Here is a 16,618-nt window from a genome sequence, read left to right on the forward strand (position 1 = left end):
GAGCATTAAACTACCATTTTTACACACTTTGCCCCATTCCGTCAGTCTAATTCATGCAAAGACTTAAATGCCCTAACTCAATTTCAAAAATGACTTAAATACCCTCATCTTAATAAAAAAAATTAAAAAAAAAATAAAAAAAAAACCTGAAGGAAAAGGGGTGGCGGAAGGAGGCCGGGTGGCCTGCGAGCCACCCCCAGAGGTGGCTCCGGCCACCTCTGGGGTGGCTCGTGGCCCACCCTGGCCTAAGGGGTGGCCGCACGGCCACCCTAGGTCTTTTCTAAGGTGGTCGCGCAGCCACCCCAGAGGTCGTGGCTAGCCCTCGAGCCACCCCTAAAGGTGGCTCCGGCCACCTCTGGGGTGGCTCGCGGCCACCCCTTAGGCCGGGGTGGTGGCAGCCACCCCTTTTCCTTCAGGTTTTTTTTTTTTTTTTTTTTTAATATATTAATTTTAATATTTTTTTTATTAATTACTGTAGATGGCATTTTGGTCTTTAAATCAAAATTAACATAAAAAAATGGCATATTCCATCCAAATTAACGGGATTCCTAATGGAATGGGGCAAAGTGTGTAAAAATGGTAGTTTAATGCTCTTTTTTGGTCGAAGTGGTAGTTCGTGGGGGCAAAATGACATAGGCCGGTAGTTCATTGGGGGAAAAGGTAATTACCCAAAATCTTTTGTATTATCTTGAAAAAAGTACACATAACTCCCTCAAACTACTATTTCATTGTCAATGTCCCCCCAAATTGTCAATTGTGTCAATATCTCCTTCTAAAATACCGAAAAATGTCAATGTCCCTCTAATAACAAAAATACCATTTATAAAATTATTAAAGTTTAAAAAAATAAAAAATTATTTAAAAAAGTCTAAAATAACAAAAATTTATACAAAAAAAAATATGAAAATTAAAAAAAGGGGTTTTTCTTTTTCTTTTTTTCTTTTTTAATTTTTTTTAATAATTTTCAATTATTTTTCATTTGTTTTTTAAAAAATAATAAAAAAAAAATCGTTCTCTATCATTTTTTTAAAAAAATTTTCCATAATTTTTTTAATTTGTTTTTTAAAAAGTTATCTTTTTAGTTTTTATTTTTATTTTTTGGTTTTAGTTTTTTTTCGAATTTATAAGGACATTTTTGTCTTATTGAGAAAAAAATTATAGTCATTTTTGTCTTTTTGTTGGTCTTAGAGGAGACATTAACATGTTTCTGTAGATTAAAATGGGACATTGATACAATTGGTGATTTGGGAGGATATTGACAATTGAGTGATAGTTTCATAGGAATATGTGTACTTTTTCTTATTATCTTTGTCTATTTAAGATTTTGGGACAATTTGTAATTTAATATGATATCAGTTTAAATATTTTGAGTTCGAACCTTATTTACGTAATTCGTCTCTCATTTTAGTTAAATATTACACGTATTGAGCATCGCTTATTGAGCAAGAATTTGAGTTGAGTTTGATTCTGATCTACACGTAAAAAGAAATGTTACAATGTTAATTTAAATTATTAAGTCTAACATTTTTTATTATTAGCATAGGCTATTTAGACGTGGTAATTTAACAGTTTGAAATGATCTTGATTCTTTCAGACTTAGATAGATGTAGAAACAGTGTTCATGGGATTCTTCATCCAAGTTATAGAATTGGCCATCTTACTCAGATAACTCAATAAAATTTGCTAACTTATAAGACTTGATTGGAAGAATACTCCAACCGATTTTCCATATGATCGAGGAGCTTCAGCCTATCGAGAAAATTTATTATCTGAAATTATATTTGGATGGTTTAGAAATGATAGAAATTTCCTACAAATCGATTTGTATGAAATTTCATACAACCCACATATAAGAGTGACATGTGTCATTTAAACAAGTGAGAAACACATGTTTTTTTTATTATTTATTAATGCTATTAAAAAAGCATGTGAGAAGTACAAGCTATTAAAATAACATGTTCTTCTCACATGCCAAAAGACATATGTTAATCTTATAGGTGAGTTATCCTTTTTATATGTGGGTTCTAGGAAATTTCTGTCCTTTTGTCTCAGGTTTTTTTTATTAATGCTATTAAAAAAAATGTAAAAAGTACATGCTATTTAAATAGCATGTGCTTTCACATGCTAAGGGGCACATGTCAATCTTATATGTGAATTGTAAGAAATTCTGTCCGAGACAAAATTAGAAAAAAAAGTTAGATAAAATCTGATTAGAATTTGAAAAATTAGAAAATAGTATTTAAAAAATACTTGTCACCCAAACATGCTCGTACATATCGATGGATCCAGATCTACTATATTTTTTTGAGAAATGCTAGAGGTACTTACAAACCTTTACAAAGAGAAGTTTACAAACTAACGTGGCGTCCTACATGGAATAAGTGTTAAAGTACAAAAATGCCTTTCTCCCCTACAGTCGCTGTTCCAGACCCGTTCTACCCCCCAGTCGCCGGCCGGTTGAACCCAGACACCGTCGGAAATCCAACACATCGGCCGACCACGACACTGACCAGCTCGGTAGAAGCCCAACCAGTAAATCCGGTTGAAACCAGATTCACCGATTGAACGGAGAATGACCAGCGAGGACGAAGCGAGGGAACGGCGACAGAGGTGGGTTTTCGGCCGGATCTGGGTTCGGGAATGGACGGTCGGCCGGATCTAGGTTCGGGAATGGACACTCAATGCTTGGCCGGATCTGGGTTCGAGAAGGCCGGATCTCTGGACGGATTTGGGTTTCTGGTTGGACCAACGAAACCCACGCAGGTGTGCGTGGGTCTCCGGCCGGATCTCTAGCCAAAAACCTACGCACACCGGCGTGGGTTTGTTGGATCTCAGATCCGGCCGGTGTGCCCCACTCCGACCACAGGGCTACCCGCACACCGTCCTCTCTCGCAATCTTTCCCCTCTTGCCGGCCGTCCTGCCCCAAGCTCATTGCTAGCCGTCCATGGAAACTTCCACCTAGATTTAGCGTGGATGTAGAATCCTAGGTGTCTAAATTTTTTTAGTTAATAAAATGCCACATGCATGCTATGTCAGTTTGTAAAAATTTTTTGTAAGAGTTTTTAAGTACCCCTAACATTTTTCTATTTTTTTTTTCTTCTCAAATTATTAACAATTCAAGTAAAAATGTGAGAAATACTATATGGGATTTATGTGCCCAAATAAGAGGACGGACTATTCAAGACTTGTTCGAGTATTTAAGGTTTATAAAGATTCTCTCACATTCACATTTACTATTCTAATGACTAGTAATTCCAATAACAAAATTGTTAAGGGATCTCTATCCCAAATTGAGAGGGACAAATTTTTCAAATTAGGTTAGAATAATAGAATTATTTTTCAAACGAGTTCAAGGGCAAAAGAGTCAATAAAGCCCCTAAGAAGTGATTCTAGAAAAACGAAGAAGAGTCTAGAGCCGCGAAAAGCGATTCGAGAAACCACGAGTAATGAAGAAGCCACGAGAAACCTCTTAACACGTTATAAATACCATGCCTCTCCAGCTGATGTCACGACCGAAAAAGAGAAAAGAAAAAGAGAGAAATCCAACGTTAAGGAAAACAAATTCCTGAGATTTTGATTTTCTCATCGCCTTCTCGCTTCGTTCTGTATTCTGTGAATTCGAGTTGATAGCAACCTGTATCAATGGCTGACGTGCACATGGGAGAGAGTCGAGAGATGGAGATGGAGACCGAGACCTTTGCGTTCCAGGCGGAGATTAACCAGCTTCTGAGCCTCATCATCAACACCTTCTACAGCAACAAGGAGATTTTCCTTCGTGAGATCGTCAGCAATGCCTCCGATGTATGTTTCCGTCCGTCCCGCCGTCAACTGACTGATCAACTTAATTCTTAGTGATGTGGGTGTGTTTTGAATTTCGGTTTTGTTTGTTTTGTAGGCATTGGATAAGATCAGATTTGAGAGCTTGACGGACAAGAGCAAACTTGATGCTCAGCCGGAGCTCTTCATCAGGATTGTTCCTGACAAGGTCAACAAGACCCTTTCAATCATCGATAGCGGTATCGGCATGACCAAAGGAGGTACGTGAACCTATTCAACCAGCCCACATCGGTAGAATTGGACTGATTTTGCAATTTTTCGTTTGTATTAGTCAATGAATTAAGCTTAACGTGTGATTTCGTGAACTTTGGAGTTTTTTTTTCTTCGGAATGGGTTCTGATGGATTGAAGCAATGTGGGTTTTGTGGGGTCAGATTTGGTGAACAACTTGGGGACGATTGCCAAGTCGGGGACGAAGGAGTTCATGGAGGCGTTGCAGGCCGGGGCGGATGTGAGCATGATCGGGCAGTTCGGCGTTGGGTTCTACTCGGCTTACCTCGTTGCCGAGAAGGTGATTGTGACGACCAAGCACAACGACGATGAGCAGTACATCTGGGAGTCTCAGGCCGGTGGGTCCTTCACTATCACCAGGGATGTCAATGGCGAGCCCTTGGGCAGAGGAACCAAGATCACTCTCTTCCTCAAGGAAGACCAGGTGAGAATAAGGAAGCACACATTTTATATTTTTAATGTATTATTATATTATATTTGGTTTATAGTCCGTTTGAGTGTTGAATTCGAATATTATTCAAATTTACTATGTAAATTACGAGAGTTGAATTTGTGAGATAAAATTTTAAAAAAAATAATAAATATAATTTATTTTTTTAAAAAAATAAAATATTATTCAAAATAATATTTAAAACAAACACACCATAATTAATGTTGTAGGTACAAGTTTGATGAAAGAATTCGTTTTGGTTTGCGGTTTGCAATTTTAAAATGTACGACTTAAAAACTTAATTTTAAAAACATAATTTAATACTCTGTCCGGGATTGTGTTAAAATATAGAGTTTGTCTATTAAAATCTCTGGCTTTTTATAAATAAATGAATAAAAATCTCATTTTTAAGCTTTTCTTAACACCCAATTTTGGGCTTTCGTGAAGAAAAAAATTCAAACATATTTTTTTTTTAAAAAAAAATTATTAAACATATATATTTTTGCTTAGGGCAATTTTTTATGTACTAAAAGTATTTTAAACGAGCTCTAAGAGTTCGGTAAAATCTCAATAATATAGTTTTTAACATCGTGCGTTTTTAGAAATGTATTTTTTATCTACGATTTAAAAATACAGATTTCATAATTTTTTCTATATTTTTAAATCTTAATTTTTAAAAACGAAGTATAAAAAATGTATATTTTCTGTGATTAAACTTTTAATCTATGAAATCATAATGCCAAACCCAGTCCATGTTGGATAGCAATCTTAATTCTCAGTGATTAATATAATACTAGTGGGATTAAATTTCTATGTACTACAAATTTTCGTTTGTCCTACAAATCTAAGGATGAATTGGTCACTTGAGCAAATATTATAACACTTTGCTTCAGGGTTGAAGTCCCGCTCATCTCCATACATATAATTACTTAATCAAATTTTCCAACAGTGCTTAACCCTTTTATAATGGGTGGCATTGGGGAAAACAACCACCACCGGCCAGTTTTGTCTCTGTTATTTCTGAGTCCAGTTTTGGGATAGTTTTGGTATTCAATAGAATGTGAATCTTAATTGACATTGCAGTTGGAGTACTTGGAGGAGAGGAGATTGAAGGACCTTGTGAAGAAGCACTCTGAGTTCATTAGCTACCCAATCTACCTGTGGACTGAGAAGACCACAGAGAAAGAGGTTAGTGATGATGAAGATGAGGAAACTAACAAGGAAGAGGAGGGTGATGTTGAAGAAGTTGATGAGGAGAAAGAAAAGAAACACAAGAAGAAGAAGGTGAAGGAGGTGAATCATGAGTGGGAGCTCATCAACAAGCAGAAACCTATTTGGCTCCGAAAACCTGAGGAAATAACCAAGGAGGAATATGCAGCTTTCTACAAGAGCCTCACCAATGACTGGGAGGATCATCTTGCTGTGAAACATTTCTCTGTGGAAGGGCAGCTGGAGTTCAAAGCCATCCTTTTTGTTCCGAAGAGAGCCCCGTTCGATCTCTTCGACACGAGGAAGAAGTTGAGCAACGTCAAGCTCTATGTCAGGAGGGTGTTTATCACTGACAATTGTGAAGAACTCATGCCAGAGTATCTGAGCTTTGTGAAGGGAGTGGTGGACTCTGATGACCTCCCACTCAACATTTCTCGCGAAATGCTACAACAGAACAAGATTCTCAAGGTGATCAAGAAGAACCTGGTGAAGAAATGCATTGAGATGTTCAATGAGATTGCTGAGAATAAGGAGAACTTTAACAAGTTCTATGAGGCATTCTCTAAGAACATAAAGTTGGGTATTCATGAGGATAGTCAGAACAGGGCTAAGCTGGCTGAGTTGCTGAGGTTCCATTCAACCAAAAGTGGTGATGATATGACCAGCTTGAAGGACTATGTGGCAAGAATGAAAGAGGGTCAGAAAGAGATCTATTACATCACTGGTGAGAGTAAGAAAGCTGTTGAGAACTCGCCCTTTCTTGAGAGGCTGAAGAAGAAAGGCTATGAGGTCCTTTTCATGGTTGACGCCATTGATGAGTATGTTGTTTCGCAATTGAAGGAGTACGACGGGAAGAAGCTCGTTTCTGCCACAAAGGAAGGGCTGAAGTTGGAGGATGAATCGGAGGAAGAGAAGAAGAAAAAGGAGGAAAAGAAGAAGTCATTTGAGAACCTGTGCAAGATCATCAAAGACATTCTTGGGGACAAGGTAGAGAAAGTGGTGGTGTCTGAAAGAATTGTGGACTCGCCCTGTTGCTTGGTCACTGGGGAATATGGATGGACAGCCAACATGGAGAGGATCATGAAAGCACAGGCTCTGAGGGACACCAGCATGAGTTCTTACATGTCTAGCAAGAAGACAATGGAGATTAACCCCGACAATCCCATTATGGAGGAGTTGAGGAAGAGAGCCGAGGCCGACAAGAACGATAAATCGGTGAAGGATTTGGTCATGCTGCTCTTCGAGGCTGCTCTTTTGACTTCTGGTTTCAGTCTCGACGATCCAAACACGTTTGCCGCACGAATTCACAGGATGTTGAAGCTGGGCCTGAGCATTGATGAAGACGACACTGGCAGCGAGGATGCTGATATGCCGCCACCTTTGGAGGAGGAGGGTGACGAGGAGAGCAAGATGGAGGAAGTTGACTGAAGAGAGAAAGACATCCTATGCCATCAGTGTTTCTGTGCAGTGTCTATCTTCTTTTGGTTTTCAGTTTTTGCATTTTGGGCTTTGAGTTTCTAGCTTTTGTTTAGGACCTTGTGGATGGTTTGTACTCATGGTCATCGACTATGTTGCTTTTGACATAAATACAGTCCGTGTCTATTTCCAGTATATATTATAGTTCTTTATATCTTTATTTCTTCCCCACCATGTCTTTGAAGGTTGATGACAAACTTGAAGGGAGTTGCCAATATTAGATGATTCTGGTGCCACATTGGGCTCCAACAAAATTCTGTCACTGAAATTTTTCACCTTAATTATTTAATTTATAGCAAGATGACCAGCTATTTAGGCCACGTTAATTTTTAGACAGAAGTATTCTATCCAGTCTTAACGATATATAATATCACAAAATGAAGGATACGAGCAAAAATTAAAATCTTTAAATCAGAGCGAGAGAGAATCAAACATATTTAACCCTAAAATTAAATCTTAACTATGACTTAAATGTAAGGAAAGCATTATTCTAATAATTAAATGTCTTAACAAGATACTGACTTCTGTCAATTTTTTGACAAAAATATTAATATCTTGTCTTAACAATATACCATTTATGATAGGTAAAGAAGCATTAGGATAAAAATTAAAGTCTTTAAACCACATAGTATTTAATCCTAAAATTTGATAATTTAAATGCAAGTAAAGTATAATACTGATAATTAAACAATTAAATTCGTAGAAAGTTTCTACAAATTTAAGCTTCCAAGAGAATTAATTAACTAATTGATAGTTGCAGACTATACTACGACGCTAGTTAGTCGCGGTTTCTTCTACTTCTTGTTTCAGGGTTAATTTTTTGCACTACGGAAGAGAGGCATGTCCTGATGCTTCAGCCTTCTCGTTTGGGTTTATCAGATTCCGGCATAGATTTTGAAAATCAGGCCTTTCCCTTTTTCAATCTAAACAAAAACACAAAAAATTGTTGCCTAAAGCCCAAAGTAGCATTAATAGCATAAAGCTTGGCTTTCATGGAACCTCTCCTAAACCCTACTAAAAATCAGGCCATTGAATCTCATTGTGAACTATCTAGCAATTCAGGAAGAAAACTATTGGAGACCCGAATGGCATCTGTTGCATATCATATGTACGACAATAATCTAAGGACAGAAATTGTCTACAAACCAAATATAAAAAGGACTCGTGTCCTTTAAACATGTGAAAAACACATTTTGTTTTATTAATAATATTAAAAAAGCATGTAAAAAGCACATACTATTTAAATAATATGTAGTTCTCCCATGTCAATCTTATATGTGAGTTCTAGAAAATTTTGAGTTTGTAGGAAATTTCTGTCCATAATCTAATACTACCAAAAGGTGGAAGTTTGGTCCTGAAGGGAGAGTGCAGAAGTTTTGTAAATTCTGTACGGTGAGAATTGAGTAGGAGAGGCCATTTATGAAGGAACTGATAATGGATTCCTTGGTTAAGAGGACAGACAAATTTACGGGGCATGCCCAAAGAACTAGACAAACCTCTTCCGAAGCATCACAAATAGCATAAAACTAAACTACGTAGAAAATGCTTGAGAAATAGTATAAAAAGACAACTCATAAACCAGGAAAAACTTAAATAGTAACTATTATCAATCCAACACCAGACGAACAAAAATAAGAATTGCTATTCAACTCCCATATGCAGCAAGTGAAAATGGATTCTTCTTAAAAATCGAACTGTCAAAACCATGCAATTTAGGAACAGGAAACATCACTCTCGAGAAAGATTTGAGCTCTCTGGGGCCCCACCAAAACCACCAGCTCCACGACCAAAGCCAGGCCTTCCACCAGGACCCTGCAAGTTTGGTGCAAGAAACATAATCAATTGAGTAAACTCCCAAACTACAATCCCAATTTTTGTTTTTGTATTTTTTGATCATCAGGAACGTGTAGCTGTTGAACAACCACGTTTCCTCTCTTTTTTTGGGTCATTGGAGAGTCGGGATTGTAATTCAATTTGGGGCATGTTTGAGATAATTGAACTATTGATCCCTGTGGTATACTATAATTATTTTTCACTTTCTATTGTTCAAAAAGTTCATGGGAGGTCCTTGTAGTTAGCAATAATTACAAATCGATCCCTGGAGTCAAATTCCGTTAAATTTTTTGACAGATTCTATTAAATGTCACGTCAGCACCACGTCCAACCAATAAGATAGCGACACGTGTCCATTTGAATAAAAAAATAAACTTTTTATTATTTTTTTTTTTTTAAAAAAAAAAAAAGCAAAAATGGGGAGGGGTGGCTGGGCCACCCCTAGCCTATGGGGGTGGCAGCACGCCACCCCTAGTGGCCGCAGGGGGTGGCGCGCGGCCACCCTCTGCCACCTTTGGGGGTGGCCGCGACCTCCCCAGTGGCCAAGGGTGGCACGCAGCCACCCTGGATCTACTAGGGGTGCCTCGATGGCCACCCTCGGCCACCTCTGGGGGTGGCCGCGGCCTCCCCAAAGGCTGGGGGTGGCCCCCTAGAAGGTCCAGGGGTAGCCCTCAGGCCACCCCCGGCGGCCACCCCTTTGCCCTTCCCTTTTTTCCTTTTTTTTTTTTGGTTTTTGTTTTTAAAAATAAGTATATTTATTTTTTAATAAATTTATATTTTTTTTATTAAGATTGACACGTGTCGCCATTTTATTGGCGACACGTAGTGCTGACGTGGCATTTAACAGAATCTGTTAAAATTTTTAACGGAATTTGACTTCAGGGATCGATTTGTAATTATAGTTTATCACGAGGACCTCATATGAATTTTTTAAACCATAGAGAGTAATTTGTAATTATAATATATTACAGGGACCAATGTTGCAATTATCCATTTTTTTTTCCACTCTTATATGATAACTTTCTCAACAAACAAAAACTTACAAGTATAATCAAAAGGAAATATGAAAATTTTATTTTTATTGAGTAATAAAATTATGTAGCAAAAAAAAAAAAAACTTTTATATAGATTTATTACTAGCAATATACCATTGAACTTGAGAAAAATAATTCGCTTTCCGTACGTACGACAAATTCACAACTTTTAATTTCCAAACAAAATTTAAAACAACTTTTGAGCTGCACATGCCGTTGCCACTATTTAAATCGAGCTTGGGCTTAGAACGTAATTGTATTTGATCAGTAGGAAATTGGGCCGAGAAGGTATCCCAGTCCACCTAAATCATAATATCGGCTTGCAACTCAAATCCCACTAGGACAAACCCGATCCTATGTGTCTGTGTGTAACAAGGTATTTGCTTCAATATCTTCGAAATCAAAATGAATATCCAATCTATGCCCCTTTAGCTTCTTTAATTCATTTTGTGTGGCCCATTGGGAGGGTCAGGTCACTTGTTTGACCAATTTTTTATATTTTGTAATTATTTCAGCACTGTTTTAATTTGATTTCGGTATATTGTTGAGAGCCTACTCCTTTTTCATTTATAGGATCGTCCATTTATTCTTCTTTTTGAATCATAAGTGGGAAGGATCCTTCCCGGTAACCATTTTTTTTATTCAATTAGGAAAAAAAAAATGAATATCCAATTTCACAATATCATCAACGCCAATAATTAAGAGGGATGGGATCTCAAGGCTATTGTTAGGGTAATCCCACATATTAGTGAGGCCGAAACAGATGTTCGAATGGTCCTGTCAAAAACATTATAAAAGGGAAGCTTGAACCAGGTACAAATTAAGGACTTTTAATCCTCAGTTAAACATTCACGTACTCTTATTTACTTTTAACAACTATATACAATAGTAGTAAAATTAATGGCTGATTTTTACTATCACGTCATCTCAATTGTATGACAGTTGTATAATAATCTACTATATAATATTGCTCTTTTTAACAATCCTCACCAACATACACTAAGACCTCGTTGGTTTGCGGAATAGACCATTGGAATAAAATGACTATTCTGTTGGAATAGTTATTCTTTTACTTGGTAGGGACCACTCCCAGGGTCTTATGTGGATGGCCACTAGACGGCTACCCACAACAGTTAAATGGTAAAAACATATGAGATTTTCTTTAGTAATTTGATTCAATTTCAATTAGGGCATATCTTTTATCACCGAACTAAGGAATGTGAATAATTAATTATTTCATTCCACACTCCTTTATTTTCAATAATAATTATTTAATTTCTTAGTAAAATATTCATTACGCAAATCAAACGAGGCCTAAGGAAGAAAAGCTCCCGCTCTTTTTCCTTGAAAAGTTGGCCGGATCCACACTTTGCATTCTCGTCGATCACTAATTAGCGGCGATGATCAGATGGTGGGCATGGAGCTTTTTTTTGCCACCAAGCCGACTTGTGAAATCCCAGAAGGAAACGGCGATGAAAAGAACGAAGTTTCACTGGAACTATCGCTTTTTTCCAACGGCAAGACAACATCCTTTTCTGAACGTAACGTGAGAAAACCCATCTTCTATAATTTTTTGGGTCTTCAAGAGAACGATGATCAAGCTCAAGTCGGTGAAGCTCATGATGAAGGGCTTGATCAGATCACCAAGAGCCAACATGGATCGTTGGAATTGAAGGTCGGTTGCGCTTCTTCCACGACCAAAAAGAGAAAAGCAAATGAAAACCTCCTTGCTTGTAGAATCAAAAGAATGAAACTTAGTTGCCGTGAAGTTAGAAGAGAAGAGATGCGCAGCGGTGTTTCATTGGAGTTGAAGCTAGGCGTTGATCCCCGTGTTATCAAGAAGACGATCGAGACAAGCGATCTGGGGTATTTGTCGAGGCTCTTGTTGGCAGCGGATGGGGTGAAGAAGCATATCTTACCCAAATGGGATGCCAATCGCATTGAAAGCTTACATAAAGGGTTGCAAGTTTGTGTTTGGGATTGTGATACCAAGTCTGAACATCAATTGGTGTTCAAACGATGGGCAAGTAATGGGAGCTATGTTCTCATTGGAAAATGGAAAAAGGAATTTGTGGAGAGGAGGGTCCTGAACAAGGGTGACCAGATTGAACTTCATTGGGATCAAACCAATTCAAGATTTAATTTTAGGATTCTCAACCGGGCTTGAACATATATGCATGTCTGTTTTCTTGTACTTACGTAAAAAGAGAAGCAAATTGTCTCTAATTAATAGCCCCTTACAATCACTAAGCATTTTTGTCCTGTCTTATTTTGTTATGGGTGTATTGTTGGAAAGTTCGTCCCTTTTTTGGTTTGAAGATCATCCTTGTAAAATTTTTCTTTTAATCAATTATAAGAAAAGGCATTATTTTTTAAAGGAAATTAAAATGCAAATTCAATCTGTGTGGTTTAATTGATTTGTAATAGAGTAATGATATACATCATCCTATTCCCCAAAGCCTGTATGGCATAGTCTCCCATAGCATTTGGTGCTTTGGTTTTATGGTTGGGGACTACGGGCACATAGGCTTTGGGGATGGGGATGAATAGAATTATTCTTTACAATAAGCTCCTTGTGATTTTAAAATGTTTTGGAAGCTCAGTGTGGTATATGTAAAAACAACAAATTAATGCATATTAAAAAATTCTGTTAAAAAATTTAACGGATTCTGGTTGTTTGCCACATAGATCCAAATTATTACACGTGTAACCTATAATTAATATATATATATATATATATATATATATATATATATACATAAACATAAACTAATTATTAAAATTAAAAATTAAAAATAAAATAAAATTAAAAAGGGGGAATTGGAGGGGGGCCCTCTTGCTGGGGAGGGGGCAACCTTCACTGCCTCTATGTGAAGGAGGAGATCTCCATCCTCCCCCTTTGTCGGGAAAGAGAAAGTAGGAGGGCAGTGACGGAGTCAATAATTTATGTTTAATGGGGCTGAACTGAAGTATGAATTCTTAACTTTGTCACTAAAGTTGCTTGCTTAAAAATTGTTATATACAAAATTATCCACTAACACGGATATGGTAACATTGTTGTGGCTTATTCATCTACTCTACACGTTTCAAGCTACAAAATTAAATTCATATTACACTATATAATAAACACGTTAATCATATCTCCCACAATACTTTGTTTATGCAATCTAATATATTATGATTTATCATCTAAAAAAAATTAAACAAGACTAAAAGGAATTAAAAAAGAAAAAAGAATGCATCTATCATTTAATTGGAAGAGAAAAAGTAGACTCTTTTTTTTTTTTTTTCACTAAAGGTTTAAACTTTTCAATAAAAGAGTAAAATAAACGAAGTTTTATGAACTTTTGTGTACGGTCGTTTCAAAGGGGCAACAAAAGTGTATAGAAGGTGGCCGAGCAATGGATTGATCTCTACTTTCGATCTCTTTTTTCTTTTTTCTCTTTTATTATTATTATTATTATTATTATTACTATTATTATTATTATTATTATTATTATATTTTGGACATAATTGGTCCGTCGCATGAGGACTTGAAATGACAGAAGTGAAATCCTGCAAAACTATATACTAGAAGATTTCATTAAAGTTTCTAATTGCCTCTTCCACTAAACTATATATATATATATATATATATAAAAGGAATTTACAACCAAGTCTAAGTGTCAATAGGATGAAAATCGTGAGCATGCAAAGCCCTCATCAGATTCTCACGAGTAACCAATTCAGCACGAGAACGCGGTGCAATTTCTTCGGCCATAGTGGTAGATTAGTGTTAATGTGCAGTGGATCGGAAGCTCTTATACTATTTGTAACAGTTTAATTTACTGTTACTGAATTTTAGGGTTTTAATTTGTTGAATTGAATGAAATTTGAATGAAAAAGGGAATAGGAATGATGAATTATAGAAGAATTGGAAGAACAATGTAAGAAATGTAAATTGATGAACGAAAATTACAAAATGAAATGAACTCTTCGAAATGTCCAATTTTCATAAAGGTGTTCAACCTCCAGTTTACCATTGTAAACAAATCACTAATCTCATATCTTCTACAATTAGGTTATTGGCCTTTTTATACACATAACTTAAGCCCATTATCACTAAAGGTAAACTAAGCCCAGCCCATTAAGCTACTAAGGCCAAAGTCCATTATTTACTAAACGTACATTATGAAGATCGAAGAAGAAGTGGCTGAAACAAAACCCATGAAAGACTCTGATATTAGTTCAAAGGAAGAACAAAACCCTGTGACAGTGGCCTCCAAAACCGCAAGGGACGTCCATGGCTTCCCATACTCTCTTCCTTCTATTGCCAACTACTCTATTTGCTACGATTCTTGCGTCCAACACATCCATCCATCAAAGCAATCCTTATTTACCCTTTCAATTGCTCTACCCAAATCGAGACATGCAATGCCTCGCTGTACTACCACATGAACAACAACAGTCACGGGTACAAAATGACACTAAACAATTAATACAGGGTCGGGATTTCAAAATAATGTTGTTTATTGTTCAAATAACGTTAATTAACGTCGTTACTATTGAAACGACACTACCCAGTTAGTGTCATTTTAAGCAAAAAAAAGAAAAAAGAAAAAAAAAGAGGACACTATCTAGTAAAATGAGAAAAAAAAAAAAAAAAATTATATTTATTATATTAATTTTGTGTGAAACCTGATTTACAAAATTCAGGTTTTCTTATATTCAAAACATCATATACGTACGCTAAATATTTCAACAATCAAATAATCTCAAACCTAAGCTCGATCATATTTCAAATTAAAAACAACACGTACATCAAAATTAATTAACCTAAAGTCAAACCTAAATCAATAAATGCCAAATCAATACTCAAATCAAAACTGAAGTAATACAATAGTTGAAGTCCATTGAAAGATTAAGAATTCAAAATGACGATATAGAAACTCATAATCTCGAAGTCAACGCTCAAGTTCAAAACAATTAATCTCCAAAACTAAGGGCATGTTTGGATAACAATTGTTTTTTTTTTTTTTTAATTAAATTTGATTATTTTTCAAAAAATATTTGGGTTATTTTTTAGAATTCAAATTCTACTTAGATTTTATCCATTTTTTTTTTTAATTTTATGTCAAGTTTTCGATCTAAACCATCAAAACATAATTTTAAAAAACAAGTTATCTCAATATTTGCAATTTTGAATATAATACAAAATAATAGAATATAATACAAAAAAAAAAAATTGCACACGCAAACGAGCCCTAAGTGATAAATCAAAACTCATGACATACGTACAAATTCAATGACCTCCAATTCAAAACGAAAAGTCCAAATTAACTCAAGTCCAAAACTCCATGCCGGCCAAATCATCACGACTTACCACAACCCAAACAAAGATGTTCATTGAGCCTCTAATGAAGCCTATACTGCTCTTGCAGATATAAATGGCACTGTGCATGTGGGATATTTCTAGAGTACATCGATCATATATTGTAGAACCCGGTGATACATTTCATAATTAATGTCTCGATCTGCTGAGATACATATATATATATATATATATATATATATATAGCGGGAAAGGTTGGAGGGGTGGAGGAGATGATCCAATATTAGTCTCAGTAACAAATTTATCCATTCATCTTCCATGTGGGTGTGTAGAGAGTGACTTGATTAGTGGCGAACCTAGTTGTTTATAAGAGATCGATTTAGTGGTTAATCCAAGTCTTGATGGTATTTAGTGCTCTGGCTATATATGTATCTATTTATTTTCCATTGTTAATTGTTACGTGATAAAGAGGAGTTAGATGTAACACTCAAGATTGTTTGTAATTAAATAATCTGAGCGAGGGTGTTACACATACTTATTCAAAATCTATCATTTATCATTAATTAGTTCAAGCCTATTTCTTTTTCTTTTTTCCTCTTTCACACAAGGATCTAATTAACTTTCCATTGATTAATTGTTGAATTTGACTAATTAGTAATATTACTTAACAATGCATTGATTCATATTACATAATGAAAGTGCCATGCGCCTGAGAAGATATATACCACAAATTAACTACCATTTTAGCTTGGGCACAAGAAAATACCTTCTGATATATTTTTTGTTAGAAATATAAAGCTATTGTCAAAATTAAAGCACACTGTCCTTTCGGCCAATGTTTCTTCAATTTCTTTTTCATCTCAATGTGATCACAATGATTTTTACTGCAACTTTGAGTTTTATGCATGTACATACTGCCGCTTCAATATTGTAATTTTAAAAGCTGTATGATATTTGGGATCGGAGGACAAAAAGAAGATTTTAGTCATTTTTATAATATTACTCAAGATATTAATAAGTGTTGTTAGGGATACCATAATTTTTACTACAATTTCTTTACAAATTGAAGTAAGAATCCATAATGATGAAATAGTTAATAATTAGTTAGTAGCTAACTTGTTAACCGCCATACACTCAATCATTTCACGAATTATAAACCACTACATTAGTTTATAAGGTGATTTTAATCAAATGTATAATTCCCTAATCATTTTTCAAGATTAATACATAGGAAAATGCTTGAGGTAATATAATTTT

General features: G+C 35.7%; 2 protein-coding genes across 2 annotated transcripts; both read left to right on the plus strand.

Annotated features, from left to right (window-relative positions):
• The first annotated feature begins 3,509 nt into the window (after positions 1-3,509).
• LOC133854724 (heat shock protein 83) lies at positions 3,510-7,343 on the plus strand. Its single transcript, XM_062290981.1, has 4 exons — positions 3,510-3,802; positions 3,897-4,038; positions 4,212-4,492; positions 5,582-7,343. Exons 1-4 carry the CDS (start codon positions 3,644-3,646, stop codon positions 7,133-7,135), a joined length of 2,136 nt encoding a protein of 711 aa, XP_062146965.1. The 5' UTR covers positions 3,510-3,643; the 3' UTR covers positions 7,136-7,343.
• Positions 7,344-11,458: 4,115 nt separating this feature from the next.
• LOC133853840 (B3 domain-containing protein At2g33720-like) lies at positions 11,459-12,217 on the plus strand. Its single transcript, XM_062289865.1, has one exon. It carries the CDS (start codon positions 11,459-11,461, stop codon positions 12,215-12,217), a length of 759 nt encoding a protein of 252 aa, XP_062145849.1.
• The last annotated feature ends 4,401 nt before the right edge of the window (positions 12,218-16,618 follow it).

The sequence above is a fragment of the Alnus glutinosa genome, chromosome 13 (genome assembly GCF_958979055.1).
Source record: "Alnus glutinosa chromosome 13, dhAlnGlut1.1, whole genome shotgun sequence".
In the NCBI taxonomy this organism is placed as follows: Eukaryota; Viridiplantae; Streptophyta; class Magnoliopsida; order Fagales; family Betulaceae; genus Alnus; species Alnus glutinosa.